Source organism: Alternaria dauci, chromosome 6, assembly GCF_042100115.1.
Source record: "Alternaria dauci strain A2016 chromosome 6, whole genome shotgun sequence".
In the NCBI taxonomy this organism is placed as follows: Eukaryota; Fungi; Ascomycota; class Dothideomycetes; order Pleosporales; family Pleosporaceae; genus Alternaria; species Alternaria dauci.
The window spans coordinates 1,516,778-1,533,738 of NC_091277.1; the positions used below are offsets into that span (position 1 = coordinate 1,516,778).

General features: G+C 53.1%; 5 protein-coding genes across 5 annotated transcripts; 3 read left to right on the forward strand and 2 right to left on the reverse strand.

The window, feature by feature from the left end:
- Positions 1-888: 888 nt before the first annotated feature.
- ACET3X_006843 (uncharacterized protein) lies at positions 889-4,788 on the forward strand. The gene has a single exon (XM_069453017.1). The coding sequence runs from the start codon at positions 2,606-2,608 to the stop codon at positions 4,370-4,372; it is 1,767 nt and encodes a 588-aa protein (XP_069305611.1). The 5' UTR covers positions 889-2,605; the 3' UTR covers positions 4,373-4,788.
- A 752-nt stretch (positions 4,789-5,540) lies between these two features.
- ACET3X_006844 (uncharacterized protein) lies at positions 5,541-8,817 on the forward strand (the record flags this gene model as incomplete). The annotated part of the gene is made up of 3 exons (XM_069453018.1): positions 5,541-6,150; positions 6,234-6,893; positions 6,953-8,817. 3 exons carry the CDS (start codon positions 5,541-5,543, stop codon positions 8,815-8,817), a joined length of 3,135 nt encoding a protein of 1,044 aa, XP_069305612.1.
- Positions 8,818-9,217: 400 nt separating this feature from the next.
- Positions 9,218-9,946, forward strand: ACET3X_006845 (uncharacterized protein; the record flags this gene model as incomplete). The annotated part of the gene is made up of 1 exon (XM_069453019.1): positions 9,218-9,946. The coding sequence occupies one exon, from the start codon at positions 9,218-9,220 to the stop codon at positions 9,944-9,946; it is 729 nt and encodes a 242-aa protein (XP_069305613.1).
- A 528-nt stretch (positions 9,947-10,474) lies between these two features.
- Positions 10,475-11,983, reverse strand: ACET3X_006846 (uncharacterized protein; the record flags this gene model as incomplete). Its single annotated transcript, XM_069453020.1, has 4 exons — positions 10,475-10,499; positions 10,595-11,318; positions 11,373-11,873; positions 11,929-11,983. 4 exons carry the CDS (start codon positions 11,981-11,983, stop codon positions 10,475-10,477), a joined length of 1,305 nt encoding a protein of 434 aa, XP_069305614.1.
- A 233-nt stretch (positions 11,984-12,216) lies between these two features.
- Positions 12,217-15,325, reverse strand: ACET3X_006847 (uncharacterized protein). Its single transcript, XM_069453022.1, has 6 exons — positions 14,849-15,325; positions 14,677-14,788; positions 14,508-14,618; positions 14,344-14,439; positions 14,037-14,292; positions 12,217-13,990 (listed from the first exon to the last, which is right to left on the reverse strand). Exons 1-6 carry the CDS (start codon positions 14,965-14,967, stop codon positions 12,516-12,518), a joined length of 2,169 nt encoding a protein of 722 aa, XP_069305615.1. The 5' UTR covers positions 14,968-15,325; the 3' UTR covers positions 12,217-12,515.
- Between the last annotated feature and the right edge of the window lie 1,636 nt (positions 15,326-16,961).

Here is a 16,961-nt window from a genome sequence, read left to right on the forward strand (position 1 = left end):
GCCAGCTAGCCAATGATGAGGGGCGCATTACTGACATTTGATGATGTCACGAGTGGACGTGCAGGAGCTCCAGCTGTTGTAGCGCCGATTTCCACCCCGCTTGATTCGGCGTTACTACATTATTCACTGAGAACACGACATGTTCCGCTGGCATCCTGCATGTGTGGATACCTAGGTAATCTAATCAAATCTAATCATACCAAGACAACTGCCGCGTTGCTACACCAATGGGCATTCGCAAACATCGACAGAATCAGCATGAGCTTAGCTTGTTATTGGTCCGGCAACCAATGAGAGTAGGTTGGGAAGGGCGAGGAACCATCTGAATGAGCTAATCAACCATGCGAATTCTTCTATCTTAGCAATTGTGACAAGAATGGACTTGTGCGTCAACTCGGCTTGCAAAGCAGCAATGGAGCTCAGAGTGTTCCGTCATGTGCGCAGTTGGCATGGCGATCGTAGGACAAGAGGCCTAACTCATTGCAGCACTCTCTTGTGGGAATATGCTGCGATAAGAGTAGTTCCAAGACAAAAGCTGAAGAGTGAAATAGCCTTGCATCAAACAAGCGAAATGAAATGTAAGAAGCAATTGAGGCCACGGCACAAGGCTGCGATGTTCTCCACAGCCGTATTGCTGCTCATAACTCCAGTCCAATGATCGAACCGTTCTTTTGCAAAATAAATCCATTGTCCTCCAATTTGGGTGGAGCGACAGCTTCTTAGTGTCGTAGCAGCTCATGACGTGGGAAGCAAGGAAAGAAGGGTCTCGCGGGCGGTGCCCGCTCTTCCGCGTGCCCGCCACCTACCAACATCACCTAAGCACATGCAAGACTGGCATATCGTAAAGCAAACATACGCAAGACACTGGAATCTGCCAACGTTTACGTGTTAGCTTCTTACCCCACTGCTTCTAGTGCAGTCCCAAACAGTAGTTCGACGGCAAAGTAATATCTTGCATTAGTCCTGAACCTGTCTTGGTGCTTTTCACGCCGCACCCCGCCACCCGACCCTCTCCACCACCAGTCACCATCTGCCATTGCCGAGAACACCACCACACGGCCACATCAGACAGCAAAGCAAACACACAGCTCTGAATCAAGAATGTGACACTATTTCTGTCCTTGATCTGTTTTTATGCACTGGATCGTCGATTGCATTGAAAAGTCATGGCGGACCCCGCGGTGGAAAGTCGATTCCAAGGCATCAGTGTCAACCCTCTACCAACTGGTAGACAGTCCCTTCAGCACCAACTTGACGGCGACCGAAGCGCACGTTGCAGGTAACGCATCAGCCAGGCCAAGGTAACTCGACGCTACTTCGGTACCGACGGTCGGCTGTTATCATGGCTCGTTAGCGGCACAGATTCTCACGAGACTGAGTGCTGACCAGCACAGACCCAAACTTCCCTTCCAACCTACCCATCCCCCAGGGTGACGGAGCGTGCTTGCACTTGGAGGGAACAAAGATATCTCCGGTATGCTTGGCATCGACTGCCGGCGACTGACTAGACGTCACGCTCTATCCAGACCTGACCATCGTCTTCTGCCTTCCGCGTACTGGCGCGCCTGGTGAAACAATCACAGAAAATTGGGACTCCATACCAGGAGCACGAGGCTGCACACCTCAGGCGTGCAGCTTTCGCGATGAGATAACCCAGCTGCGCGACCTCGGCGTAAAGCATGTATTTGTATTATCGATTCAGGACACTACAGTCCGGAAAGAGGCTAGAGACCGGCTGCATTTACCCTACGAACTGCTTTCATACAAGAACTTACAATTTTGCTAATGCTCTCAAGTTACTCACCTTCACCTGGAAGAACCAGACATTGATCCAGAGATGCGCGCTGGCTGTCAAGGATGGAATCATCATCAAGGTCTGGTACCCTGTCTTCCTTCCTGATAGTGACGCAAAAGACGTAGTGGAGTGGCTCGCAGGCAGAAAATAGTATATGCAGGTACCATTTCCGTGCCCCTGAAACGAGTTGGTGCCACATTCGGAGGCGCACCCGCGAACTTCATGACTCGGGACCTACGGTGCTTTTGCGGCTGCCGCATTCGGCGATGTTGGTCGAAAGGGGAAATAGCGAGAGATACCGTGTTGTAGTGAGTACTGAGGGTCTGAGTCTCCTCAATCCGCGCGACAGTATAGTCTGCCATTATAGGTACCTGCATTATCTCGCTGGTTACTGTCATCTGTCTCGGCAAAAGCAATATTTTGGGGACAAGGTTTGACGGGTGCGACGTTGGGTTGCACACTAAGGATCGTCAAACCTCGAACCGAACGTGGATCGACCGTGCCGTGCGCGCATGGTCAATAAACTTTAGCTCTTCTACCGGACCCTACAAGATATGGTCTAACCCTCGCCGCCCTGCATGGTGATGTTGGTCGCAAGGACTCTGTCGATCGTGGATCTCCATGCCTTCGTGAACACTCACTACTCTTCCTACACACACTACATTCGTTCTACATGCTTTCTTTTCGGATATCCTCGAGTATCACTTAAAGAAGCCTTGCGCATCTTGACGAAGTGGCTGACACATCGGCGCGGCGTCGTCCATTCCTTTCTTAACAGTATATTCACCTCCGACACTGTCTTTAATAATAATGTCTACCACACTCATTACTAGCCGTCAACAACGAGAAATCAGTGTTTCTACCTCATCGCGAAGGACGCCCGCCACATCCACTTCGTCGCAACGAGCGCCCACAACTTCTACGACACAGCGCAGGCCATCCGCAACCTCCACCTCGTTACTTGTAGCTTCGTCGTCGCCTACCGCACTACCTACCAACTTGGCATCTGATTTCTCATTTGTTCAACTTGAAACCAATCCCGTCCCCAGCGCAACCAACTCAGTCGATCAGTCAAGTCTTGTCGACACAAGTGCCGGGGCCAGCGCAACATGCTCTACAGATAGCGACTGCGCAAAGGACCAAACGTGTTCCAGCTCAAGATGCGTTGCTATGAACGGTGCTGCACCGCTTGGTGGATCGGATCCAGAGCCAACCTCGCAACTGACCCCAGGCTCGGCTATAGGTGTCGGCGTAGGAGTTGTCGGATTGGTCGTACTGATGGTAGCGCTTGGTTACTGGTTCTGGAGAATTCGAGCAAGACGGCCACGTCCTCCAACAATCGAAGAGCCCTCAAACGATCTTCAAAGGTGTGCGACGAATGCAACGGATCAAAGAACACTGGTGGCCTCATACCCAAACAGCCCCCAGAACGCAGCCTTTAGTCAACAACAAACTATGGCCCCTGAGCTCTTCGCCAGAGCTCTTGCGTTCAACGATACAAAGGAGAAAGCGGGCAGCAAGAGATCGGAATCAATGGACAAGAAGTCGCGAACGTCAACGGAGAAAGCACTACCACCTCGCCCGACGCCCCATCCGCTCATGTCAAATCCTCTTCCACCACCGCCCACGGAACCAAAGCGATATGCTGTTAATGTCAACATCAACAAGAGTATGATTTTCGATGATGAAATGATCAACGCTGTCAGTTCACTCCGAGGGAACGATACTCCTCGCAGTAGTGGTACGCCTCGTGATCGGAAGCCGCAATACAAGTTCGAGGAATACATTCCCCCTACCGCAAAACCTCCCCCAGTCATCATCTCGCAACCAACGCCGACCACGGAGAAGCGAAACTCGGAATATGAGTTGAGCCAATTTCCAAACAGAAGGAACTCTGTGGATAGCGTCTCGATAGCCGACGACAACAGCTCAATGGGAGGTGATTCAGAACCCCCATCGCCCATTGTCGAGACTCTTTCTAAACTAGAGAGCAAGGCCCCACAGCTACCATTGCCTGATCTGCCACCTCCAAGTCCAAGCTTCAGTTTCCGTTCCTACGACTGGTACCAAGACATTATAGGCGATCAGCCAAACGGCGAGCCGACCACACCAACGCTGCCTTCGCGAAACCCTGCGCGTACACCAACGCAATCCACATTCCCTAAACCATTATCTCTTTCTCCAAAGAAGACCAAGCCCGCCAACCTGGCCGATATGGACTCGAGTCTGATTCCAGCACCACTTTCACCTGCTGCACCTCCTGCTGCTTCAGGTTTGCTTTTGCACCCAAGCTCAGCGGCTTTGCCTAGCCCCACGAGCCCCAATTTTCGTTTATCACCAACTGTTTATACACCGCCGGCGCGACAATCACCACCTATATTACCAACAGCTCCGCTTCGAAGCTCGGCACGAGCCTCTACACAGAGCACCATGACCCGTACCACGCACGATTCTCGAAGCTGGCTACCAGATTATGGACTGTACCTTGCTGAGGAGGGCGACGAGTTTGCCGAATACAAAACTTACCATCGACCCAGCGAGGACAGCAGACCCACAAGCTATTCGCCTTTGACTTGAGCTACACAAGTCACCTAACCTCATAAGACGAAGAGCCGATCATCATCTCAGATGCAAGGCCTTGGGACATTACTCTCATTGAACTTTCCCAGGGTCGAGGACTTGAGGAAGGATGGCAGTGCGCGCGTTGTTATACCACGCCGACCCTTCCGCTCCCGGTCCCGACTTTGGACCAACGAGGGCGTGCGCGACCAAGATGGGACCCCAATGCACAGGACAGGGTAGGCGCGGGAATGCGCTAGGACTACACGCGAGGCCGTCAAATCGCGCATGCAGCAGCGCATGATGCCATTACGAGCAGAGTCGGATATACCAACCATACTACGGATTATAACTGCAGAGCGGATGCAATGTCACAGCGACATTGAGCATCCTTGTACTTTAATACCCTAACGTAATGTAAAACAATCAAATCAAAATAAACACAAGTAAAGCAACGGCCCATTCTGCTTAGTAGCAGTGCTGCACAAGCTTTCTCCGTGACCGCACGCCATACAAGGGAAAAATCGAACACCTTATTAGGCGACTACAGGGAGAGCAGTTAGTTTTTTCATATGGCGATACTCTACCTAGGCGACTACAAGAATGGCGTTTCGAATTTTCCCTTCTATGGCGTGACCGTGCCGTGCTTGTGGGGAGATCTGCGGGACTACCCCACTGGCTTGACGTACGGCTTCAAAACGTTGAGCCTGCTATGCCGTGACACTTGGAGACGCAGCTAGTCCGAGAGACATTCCGATGCGTTCATTGAGCATTGTAATCATTCTCGTTGGGGGAGCAAGCAAGACCCAAGTGGCTCACAGCTAGGACCGCGATGTGAAAGAGAACCCGGATCAATCGCATGCCGTAAAGAAGATCTCAAGAACCAAATAGGTCACTTTCTACGTGCACTACAGGCTACCACAAGCTTCAAGCCCCGAAGCTTCGAAGCTGGAAGTGCGCCTTCGACTTCGAGATCCCCACACGCCAGTGCGGACTGCAGGAGGCTGCATGTTCTCATTCGCTCAATGTCGGCACGACTCCCCATGTTCATCCCCCGCACGGCTCTCGCTTATGCATGCAGCATGCAAGTGCCCAGCTTTCTTGCTCCAGAGCTGCCCTTCCTGCTATTCAGCGTCATCGAACGTTACTTCGCTGCCGGGATTCGCACAACTGACCATCAACGAGAATGGCGCCAAACGCAGGCACCGCTGGCAGCGCTGCAGAAAGCTATAAAGGGACCAAGTCGCAATGGATGTCCGAGGATGTCCAGGCAGCACTCGACTGGTTCAGCGCAGCAATCATGTCGCGCTCAAGCTTTCTTCAAGCTTCAACGCTACTCTCCTCTTTTCTGGCATTAACATCTGGCCAGACACCTATCAGTTCGTCCGATGGCGGTTGGAGCACCACACTCGCTGGAACCCCTACCGCGTTCCGCCCTGTCTTTACTATCCCCCCTACGGCCGACCAGGGTGTTAACCAGATCCCCAACATCTACGACCCGCAAGCTGTCAACGCGCAAGATGCCTGTCCAGGCTACAAGGCGTCCGGTCTGGAACAGGGTGATCGTGGGCTGAGCGCCACTCTGACACTAGCTGGAGCAGCGTGCAATACCTACGGCACAGATATTGAAGAGCTAGACCTGAAGGTTGAGTATCAATCCAAGGGAAGGCTGGCTGTCAGTATTGTACCAAAGTATCTTGACGCTAGCAATCAATCCCAATGGATTGTACCCGAGGATCTTGTTCCACGGCCGCAAGCCGAAGACTCGTCAGAGGGTACAGACCTGAAGTTTGACTGTATGTAACCATTTCTGAGGCCCAGAATGTCTTGACACGTTTGCGCCTGAAGAATGAGAGAGCTCGACTAACACATCTGCAAGGGGGTAACGAACCGTCTTTCTGGTTCAATGTCGGCCGTCGCTCTACTGGAGATATCATCTTCACCACTCAAGGTACAAAGCTCATTTATGAGAACCAGTTTATCGAATTCGTGAACAGCCTGCCTGAGGACTACAATCTTTACGGTCTTGGAGAGCGTATCCACGGCCTCCGCCTACACAACAACTTCACCGCAACCATCTACGCTGTTGATGTGGGTGATCCAATCGACCGCAACTTATACGGCAGTCATCCCTTCTACCTAGAAACTCGCTATTTCGAAAAGGGCGGAAATGGTAGTAAGACCCCTTTAAAGCAGTCCGAGCTTCAGCAGCCCAGCCTTGGCTATGACAGCAAACCCACCGGTTCGCCGTACGAGTCGCGCTCTCATGGTGTTTACTACCGCAACACGCATGGCATGGATGTTGTCATGAAGCCTGACCATATTACATGGAGAACGTTGGGAGGCGCGATTGATCTATTCTTCTTCGATGGACCTTCCCAACCAGAAGTGACCAAGGAGTACCAGAAATCGGCGGTTGGACTGCCTGCTATGCAACAGTACTGGACACTAGGGTTCCATCAATGCCGATGGGGATACCGTAACTGGAAGGAGACAAGAGAAATTGTTGAGAATATGAGGGCCTTCAACATTCCCATGGGTAAGTTTGTCCTTACTTGGTGCAATCAAAGTTTTTTCCCTCTTACTGACTATAACCAGAAACGATCTGGCTCGACATTGACTACATGGACCAATACCGAGACTTTACGCTTGACCCCGTGTCGTTCCCTTCCTCGGATGTCAAGGAATTCTTTGATTGGCTTCATGGAAACAACCAGCATTTCGTACCCATCGTGGATGCCGCCATCTATATTCCGAACCCACTGAACGCTAGTGACGCTTACGACACCTACGCTCGCGGAAACGATTCCGATGTATTTCTGAGAAACCCCGATGGTAGTCAGTACATTGGAGCTGTATGGCCGGGATATACTGTCTTCCCAGACTGGCTGTCTTCTAACGGTGTAGCGTGGTGGGTCAAAGAAATGGTTGAATGGTACAAGGAAGTGCCATACAGCGGCTTCTGGGTGGACATGACTGAAGTCTCCTCATTCTGTGTCGGTTCCTGCGGTTCCGGAAATGTTACCTTGAACCCTGTTCACCCTCCCTTCTCCCTTCCTGGCGAGTTTGGCAACGTCGTTTTCGATTATCCAGAAGGCTTCAACATCACCAATGCAACCGAGGCCGCTTCGGCTTCAGCTGGCGCATCAAGCCAGGCCGCATCAAAAGTACCCACGGAGACGGCTGCTACAACTACCAGCTACTTCCGATCAACGCCTACACCTGGTGTGCGCAACGTCAACTACCCTCCATACGTCATTAACCACGTCCAATCCGGAGCCGATCTTGCTGTCCACGCAGTCAGTCCCAATGCAACACATCAGAATGGCGTTGAAGAGTACGATGTCCATAACCTTTTCGGTCACCAGATCATCAATGCCACCTACCAGGGTCTTCTTCAAGTCTTCCCTGGCAAGCGACCTTTCATCATCGGGCGTTCCACCTTTGCTGGTAGCGGCAAGTGGGCCGGTCACTGGGGTGGTGACAACGCATCGAGGTGGGCTTACATGTTTTTCTCGATCCCCCAGGCTCTGTCATTCTCGCTGTTCGGTATTCCCATGTTCGGCGTCGACACCTGCGGATTCAACGGCAACACTGGTATGGAGCTCTGCGCTCGTTGGATGCAACTTTCTGCTTTCTTCCCCTTCTACCGCAACCACAACGTGCTCTCTGCCATTCCCCAGGAGCCCTACCGCTGGGACGCAGTGGCTTCTGCATCCAGGACCGCTATGCACATCCGATACTCCCTATTGCCCTACATGTACACCCTTTTCAACGACGCCCACAACACTGGCTCTACTGTCATGCGTGCGCTAGCGTGGGAATTCCCTAATGAGCCTCAGCTTGCAGGTGTTGACACACAGTTTATGCTGGGTCCTAACATCTTGATCACTCCTGTCCTTGAGCCTCAGGTCGACACCGTCAAGGGAGTATTCCCTGGTATTGTCGACGGCGAAAGCTGGTTTGACTGGTACTCTGGTGAACGCATCGAGGCGGAGGCTGGCGTCAACACCACCATCTCTGCTCCCCTGGGTCATATCCCTGTGTACATTCGCGGTGGCTCAGTCCTTCCAATCCAAGAGCCCGGTTACACGACAACCGAGTCCCGCAAAAACCCATGGGGTCTCATCGTTGCGCTCTCAACAGATGGCACTGCTTCTGGTAACTTGTATGTCGATGACGGCGAGTCTCTAGAGCCAGAATCGTCCTTGGATGTTACTTTCGCTGCCATGACTGGACAGCTGAAGGTCGACGTTGAGGGCGAGTTCAAGGACACGAACGCGCTTGCCAATGTGACCATTCTGGGTGCTCCATCAGTTGGACAGGTCAAGTTGAACGGCGAAACAATCGATGCAAGCAAGGTGAGCTACAACTCCACTAGCAGCGTCCTGAAGCTGTCAGGCTTGAACGACTTGACTAGTGGGGGTGCTTGGCAGGGAAGCTGGACCCTAAGCTGGGCATAAGGGGTAACACTCTGGATGATATTTGGGGGGTTACGAGCGTAAGCATCATGGACCATTGTAAATAGTGACAGTTGCGCTCGATTAGCGAGCTAATCCTGGTCTTGAATTTGCTACGCTCCAGATCTAAATCCTAGCCTTTATGCTTGACAAATTAATGCTTCCTCGGAGCGCGCGTGTGTTGTCCTGCCAGTCTTCCAGGTTTTAAGACGAGCGGAGTCGTTCACGAATGACGTCATAACTGGCACCTGCACCACCAAGGATACGACGAAAGTCCCCAAAGGAAACCCTACGTACCACCTGTCACCATGGTGTCCTCTCTCACACGGAGAAAGTTCGCTCAGAACTTCCTGATCAACTCGACCTACCCGAAGGATTAACAGAAAAGAAAAGCAATCACGCCATGCCGCCCAAGAAGCTGAACCAGCAAGAACCGTCCTCTGTCGCCAACGTCGACGAGCTCAAGAGCATAGCCGCGAAATCAGACTCGCCAGAAGACAAACTCAAAGAAGCTGCTGCAAGTGCCGAAGCCGCACTCGCCTCGGCCAAGACAGCTTCGTCGCTACGCGCCGCCGCCGAAACGATCAAGGACCCGAAGAAACGAGAGAAATACCTACAAGATGCGTATAACAAGGAAATCGAGGCGCACGGAAACTCCAAAAAGGCGCGCGTACTGAGCTCAGGTGCGTTCCAGGGCAGCATAGGGGGTGGGGGTATCGGTATGGCTGTGGGTGCTGGACTGGGTACTGTGGTGGGCACGTTGGTCGGTACTGTGGCCACGATACCTACGACGGCTGTTGGGACGTTGGTTGGTGCGGGCGTGGGTGGTGTGCATGGACCGTGGGTGAAGCTCGGTGGAGGGAAGAAGGACGATAAAGACAAGAACAAGGACGGGCAGGCAGAGGGCGATGACACTGGTAACGCGGATGAAAAGGATGTCGATGGAGAGATTCAAGATCAGATGGGTGGAGAAGAAGACGGTATACCGGATCCTCAGGCGCTAAGACGGGCTGCAGATGAGTTTGCGCAGCAGCGGAAAGCCAAGCAAGGAGAGAACGGTGGTGGGGAGGCGGGGAAGAAGGAGAGGAAGAAACCGAGGAAAATTGAGGTACGGGGTAAACAAGCTGCATAGGGGACCTGAATAGGCGACATGGGGATGTCTCTTCTTATGATTTTGCTTGGGGATGCATATTTGGCGCTATTGTTGTACGGACACATTAGGATTTATAGCATAGGATCCAGATTTGACGCAGTGCTTCTTTTTGGCTCATCTTAGTTCACAAGATGAGAGCCTGCCGTTCCTACTCATCGGTGCACGACTACCCCAGCACCCTCACCCATACTTCTCACCTTGCCCTCGACAACCCGTTCAGGTAATCCCAAATCGGTACATATCTCATCGAAACAATGCATGCCATCCAGAAACCTCAACAAAGGCAACCCACTCTTGTCTCTGTCGCTCATCAAGCCCTCAAAAACTGGATGTTCCTCCTTGTGGACGCTAAGATGTTGTGGATTCTGTTGCTGATGAGGGTTCAAAGACATGGAGGCAACGCTCGGTCTGTGTATTGAGAAGGATGGGTGATGTGTGTGGATGTTTGGTTGGGAAGTATGGTGACCGTGGGTCTGGATACTTTGTTGAGACGCGTGATGTATGCGATCATGACCACGGATCGTCGTGGTGTCTGAGTCTCGAGGGTTTGCGAGCGACGTCGCGGCGCTTGTTTGCAGGCTCGTTGGTGGCGCAGGGGGTAAGGTTGCGGAGGTTGCTATCGCGTACTTGTGTACGCGGTACAGGAAACCTTTGATGATGCCGAAGGTAATGAAGCGGCGTACGTCAACACCGTGGAGCAAGTCCACATTCTCCAGAACCCAATTCTTCAGCGTCAGACCCTGGCGTAGCGATGCATATAGCGTTATCAATGTTTCATGACTCGTTTGCCATACACTGTCTCCGTCCTCTTCCTTCTTTTGCGCGGCAATGTGACTATCAAACTCTGATACCCAGAGTGTAGACCCCACAGTCGCGCTTTGTTGCGATGACAAAGACGACGTCGAGCCGCGCTCATCTCTACTCCTCTCGGAAATCTCACTGTCCATCCGCACCGTCTTCGCATTAGAACCCAGTCTCATCCTCGGCACGCTGACGTAGCGCATACATTCTTCTTTGACCTCTGCGTCCACGATAAAACCGCCAATCTCAGCTGTTGGCGCATATATGGCGCCAAAGCTGAAGATATCCAAGAGTATCAAGCATCCGTAGTACACTAGGTGTTGAATGGCTCGCCTGGTCAAAGAAAGATCGGTATCAGCGAGTTGTGCAATGTGAGATATCGAGTTGATACCGTTGATATATGGCAGGATTCGGTTAAGAGTGAGGTCCGAAGACACGGGCTGCTGAAGACTTGAAAGAGATATAGTGAGTAAGGGCACTTGATGGGCGAGAATAGGTGGAGGGGGCGGTCGTGTAGGAAAGAGTTTCAGGTTGATGGTATTTGAGTCGTCTGAGGGTTGGTTAGCATGACATATACTGAGTACGAGTAGGGGACAGTGCATACCGATCGGTATCATGCACTCTGCGTAGTTGTTCAAATCCTCGAGCACCATCTCACACAGCGCATACACCTTGCTCCCGCCGCCGATGCCGAAGCCACCAACGCCATCGTCCGTTCCCCACCCAACATTTCCTTCTTCATCTTCCCAGATGCCCTCTTCTTCTCTAGACAAGAAGCCGCCCTGCTCTTCCAGTCCTCTCAGCAGGCGCCCCAACTTCCTCACCACTTCACCATAGCAGGCCCAATCACGCTCGTTCTCGCCAATGACAATGGCAAAGTTGAAGATGAACTCGTTTCTGCTGTACTTTCCCTCTCTTATGCACACCGGGTATCCGATGACACGATGGTGGTTGATGCAGAAAGTGAGCAGGCGGTCGCAGAACTGTTGTGTAGGTATGAGGAATTGCGTGACCGAGGAGAAGGCAAAGAGCGGTGTGGTGAGAGCCGATGGGAGGCTGGATGGCATTATGGCGCCTGCGGGCACCTGGTGGAGGACGCGATTTCCTTGTCAGAATGTCAGTGAGTTTTTCAAAAACACGGGTCATCTTGTAGCAAGTACCCTTCTCATGATGAAAGCGAGTGTAGAATATAGCCTTTATCGCACGCGTAGGCATTGATGACTGCAGGCTATACCGCCAAAGTTTTGCCGGCGACTACATGATGAGTGTTGCGTCGCAGAGTCGCCGTGTGGGGAGCTTGGGGAGCTTCCGAGGTGTTGTGGTCTGTGCATGAATCAGGCTCCACATGGCGCCTCCATCATTGTGGAGATCGAGTACACTCTTCTCTGTTCGGCAACCTTCAGCTTGAGCGTCACAACAAGATGCCGTCGTCATCACGATAACATTGCCGTCAGGTAAAGATGGATTATTATTCATATGCAATGTAGGAATCGTGGATGAGCCCATGGGCTTCATAAAGATAACAAGGATAGCGAGAAGGTATACACAGAAGCGAACATGCAGCATCAGTAATCTACAACATGCGATGAAACTATGCTGGGACCGAATGATACGCGCACTGGAGAGAGCGTTGGGGTATATGGCGGAAAAAGAATAAATGGCCCATCCAAACAACACCCGTGATCCGACAATATTCCAGAGATCCAAAAAGGAGAGATCCGTGTATGAAGAGAAAAAAAAAAGTGCATTAGGCATTGATGATGAGGTTGCGCTGACTGGTATCTTCGGGGTACGCCCCAAACACAAAGCGATAGAGCTCGCGCAGCCACTTGAATGCCTCGCTGCGGCCCAGCCATTGCACTGATCGTCCAATTTCGAGCGCTGTCAGCCTGCGGAGTGGCTGAGTGTGAACGTTTCGTAGGGTTGGGTCTGCAAGAACAAGTTTTCGATAGCTGTCGAACAATTGACTTTGCCACGTCTCGGCGCCGAAGCTGTTGGACGGTAAGGCACGAATGAAGTCTGGGAGGGGAATTTGGCGGTTGTAGCCTGTATTAATGGCCGCCTTGATGATCAGCCCTTTCAGGCGAACCAAGTTGGCGTCTTCTCGACCCGCGGTAGCGGTGGAAGATGTGTGATGCGAAGCGTCCGAGTATGTGGAGAGGTTGGAAGAAGCGGATGACCAGCGATCATGGGTTCGTGTCATACCGGCTTCTGGACCAAGCACAAGTATGTTTGGAACATTCGGCTCGTCCGCTGGTGAGAACTCTTCGCGATCATCAAAAATCGTCGTCGGCGTCTCTGGCTGGATTGGGGTTGCCCGTCTCGAGGAGATGGCCGAATGATACGATTGGTTTACACTGGAAGACCGTCCAGACCGGTCGGAGTACGCAGCCTGGGAGCGATGTGTCACAGAACTCCGACCAACCGAAAAGGCATACTGAGTCGGTCGTGGGGTGCCGCGATCCGGTCGTACCTGTGTCCAGCCTTCACGGAACAGGTCGCACAACTCCCAACATGCCTGTATGGCCGAACCTAGCAGCTCCTCATCGGCGGGCTTGCCATCCCGGCTGTTCTGACGAAGGCTGAATAGCATTTCTGCCAACGACCAGCATGCGTGCAGCAACGAGTCCGTCTCTTCTGGAAGAGAAGTCCGCTGCTTCATTAGTCGATGACATAGCGTCAAGTAGAAATCCAGCGTGCGTTCACGGAATGTTTCAGGTAGGGTGCGGTCATGCGCGTTGTAGAGGTGGTTGTTCAGCTCGAAACTGACTCTGAGCACCGAGTCTGAAGCCTCATCGCCGCGCTGGCGGACATCAAACAGTGCTTGACAAAAATCTCGACAAAGCTCCAGCGTGGGCCGGATCTGCGCGGAAGGATTCTCTTCTCTGCTCTCGTAGAGTTTCTGGCAAAGTCGCCAACATGTTCTCCAAGCATGCTCCTGCATATCGGGACTTCCACCTGAGTAGTGAAACATGCGTGTTCGGTGATGCTGGCTAAGTTTGGCCAGCGAGTTGCAGAGTATCCAGCATTCATCCAGTGCACTTCTCAGGGCAGCGACTTCCTTTTCTGATTCGTGAATACCGTGGATGGCCTGGCCTATGGTTTGTGTGCCAATCGACATGGATTCGCCGTCCTGAGATTGTGATGACTGGCTGTCATCCTGTTCGATCACGGAGCTCGCAGATGAATCGGTGGTAGCATGGTCTTCGTACTCGGCAATATCTGTGCACATTAGCACGTGATACTTACAGTGCTCGGCGAGACGTACCAGCGAGATTGACGCTTTTGCGAACGCTGCGTCGCCGGAGGTCTTCCTCGAAATCTTGTCTTGTCTGTGCACGCGGCGTGCTACGGTCTGCAACCGAGTTTGACACGGCGGTATCAATTGGGGTTGTGTGGGCAGACGCCGTGTGCTTGTCTTCAACATCGGGAAGCATGTTGGCTTCTGGCGTTGATGGCGATTCAACGGCAGTATGATCCGACGTGTTTGCGCTCGATGATGCGCCGGACGTGCTCATCCGGCTCTGCCTCACACGTCAGCCATGCAGTGCAACCATGACAGGAATGAGACTCACAAACTGCTTGAAGTTGTCCGGCGCATGGATGACAGATGGGGGAGCATCGTCCGAGTCTGCCCTCCGCACGGCGGTGTTGAGCTTGTGGGTATGCGGCTGGCACAGGTCAGAGGAGTGAGCGAAGGCATGATGGACGTGTTGAACATGGTGGCATGATATCATACCTTTGTCTGGCCGTCCTGGCTCGCCGGGCTCACAATGTCGTCAGTGCCCGGCGACCTAATGTCGCTCATGCCATCTTCGCTCAGGTGGTTCTCTTGGGCATCCTCTTCAATCTGTAGTGGGGTCAGGTCAGCCCCGCGTGTTCCCAGATGCGCCCACGGCATGATTCACCTCAGTATGGTCGGTATGACTGGTGCCGTTGCTGTCAACGGGCGAGGGGTCTACGGAAGCCGGGTAGGGGCTTGGTGGTGGTTGGAGATGATCGGACGTGTGGCCCGATGATCTTGGAGCGTCCATGTTAGCCGGCAGTCCGCAATGCTCTGTCCAGACGAGGGCGTCGCACCTATTTGAGAAGACATGGGCAAATGTGCCCGGCGAGCTGGGCGAGTCCGTGTAGGGGCTGAATGCCGACATGGACTTTAGGCCATTCGGTGACGGCATGAGCTGCGTCGCGGTTGCCATGCCTCACGCTGCTCTTGACGAGGGCACAACAGATGCTGCGCCAGAGCTGCGCCCGGTTCTGCGCTGCGGGTGGGCAACACAATCGAAGGGAGGAGAACAACAAAAAAAAACAGAGGCCCGTCTCCAGATCGGCCGCCTATCACTTCAGATGACAATGTTGGCGAGGCTGAGCGGCGAGTCACGAATCAGAAGGGAATGCGCGGCGCGAAGGGGAGGGGGGTGGTGTGGGCGGGCGACGAGAGCGCTTGCGTCTATGGGAAAGAAGGACGGGACGAGGCTTATCAGAGCAGGCCAGCTGCCGGGAAGAGGCTCAAGGTACGGCGTCGGCGTGTAAGGTGGTGTCGTTGTTTCAACACAGCGACTCTGCCTCGGTGGAGACTCTCTCTCAGCGCAGGCGGCGTCAAGCTGCTCTCCCCAGCAGCAGCGAACATGCTCGCCCGGCCGTGCACCGTGGCCCGCTTACAACACCTGTCCGTTCACCACCACCACTTGGCGCCGCAGACGAATCGCCGCCCTGGGAGCTGCTAAGCTTCAGGGATGAACTGCAGATTAAGCGCCCAGGGCCACGCTAGATTGCGGGCGTGCTGAGCGATCCCGCGCCGTGCGTGCCAGAGACACGACACTGGATCCTCTAGAACAGCCATCGCTAGGAACCTGGGTCTCTGTGCCCGTCTGATGGTGCCATCACGATTCAGTTTACTCTGCTACTCAGATACCGTCCGGGAAAGAGAGCAAACGGCTGAGGCACTCTCCAAAGCTGGGGTAAGCAGCCCCTCGGCATCGTTTATTCATCCAGCATTAGTTCCTCGCATGGCGAACGTTGCTGCAGAAGCCTAGGGCCAGGCCTCCATGAGACGCTAATGCACCCTTCCCCAAAGGGCTCTATCAGCTGCGCGCTGAGACAGCAGCAGTGTGTGCGGCACAGTCGATATGCCCGTCTGGCCGTTTGCTCAGTCTCCAGTTCCGGCCCCATCGACATCGACGTGGCCGACTTGCATCAAATGAATGCCTCGATGGTGTGATGAATTCCTCCTCGCAACGGTCCGTCGACACATGGCATCTCAAGAGCCTCTTCTTGCTACATCTGTAGCATCGTCATCGGTACCACATATCCGCTAGCTCATCTCCGGATCCTACAAGCGTGCCAGCGTCTCCGGCTACCATCTGCTCGGATGCTTAGATTGGCCAATTGCATCCCCAACTTTTTGGCTTGCACACGAAAGCACACAATTTTGTCTCCCTTCAACCTACCACAGTTGACGCTGCGCAAGTTTTCGTCAATGCACTCTAGTCTGACCTACTGGCCTACAGGCAGCCACCTTGTCCGTCTTTCACGAATACACGAGCCGCCCTTCTGTGTGCGACCTGTGCCGCTCCCGCGTTTGACATTAGCCGCGCCCAAGCCGGCTTGCCAATAAGCGCCGTGGTGCACAGGTCTTTCTCTCGGTCTTTGTACGACTGACAGGCACAGAATAATCTCCCAGATGACTGACAGGAGGCTGCAGCGTCGGCTTGCATGACTTTCTGCACACACGTCGGTAACCGATGAGAACGTGCCCCTTGGGACCAATTATACCCAACCTTGAATCTGTGGCCGATACCAAAACCAACATTATAAGGCACGCTACGTTGGTATACTAGTCATGGTCCTGCTTGAGAGAAGGTGTCAAACATACCTGGTGTCCCACCCGTGTTGACAGCTTCGCCTAGACATCCAACCGAAGCAACCCCGCTCTCACGTTATCGGCGCTTACTCCCATCGTCTCTTTGGCAAGCATCTCTACCACCAACGGTACCCTTCTATGCTCGTTCGGGTACTGTCATCCAGGCAGTACGCTATACATGGAAAATTTGAACGGCCTCTCTGTATTTGCCTAGGTAGGGTGTCGCTATACAAAAGAAAGATTCAATACTCCTTCTGTAGTTGCCTACATAGGTTATTCTCTACGAGAGAAAGCTTAGACGCTCCCTTTTAGCTGCCTGGGTAGCATGTT

Coding starts and splice junctions, on each gene's coding strand:
- ACET3X_006847 (XM_069453022.1), bottom strand. CDS start 14,967: ATGGCAACCGCGACGCAGCTCATGCCGTCACCGAATGGCCTAAAGTCC. Junction 14,789..14,848: donor GCCCATGTCTTCTCAAATAG/GTGCGACGCCCT, acceptor GGACGCTCCAAG/ATCATCGGGCCACACGTCCG. Junction 14,293..14,343: donor CGGACAACTTCAAGCAGTTT/GTGAGTCTCATT, acceptor CGTGTGAGGCAG/AGCCGGATGAGCACGTCCGG.
- ACET3X_006843 (XM_069453017.1), top strand. CDS start 2,606: ATGTCTACCACACTCATTACTAGCCGTCAACAACGAGAAATCAGTGTT.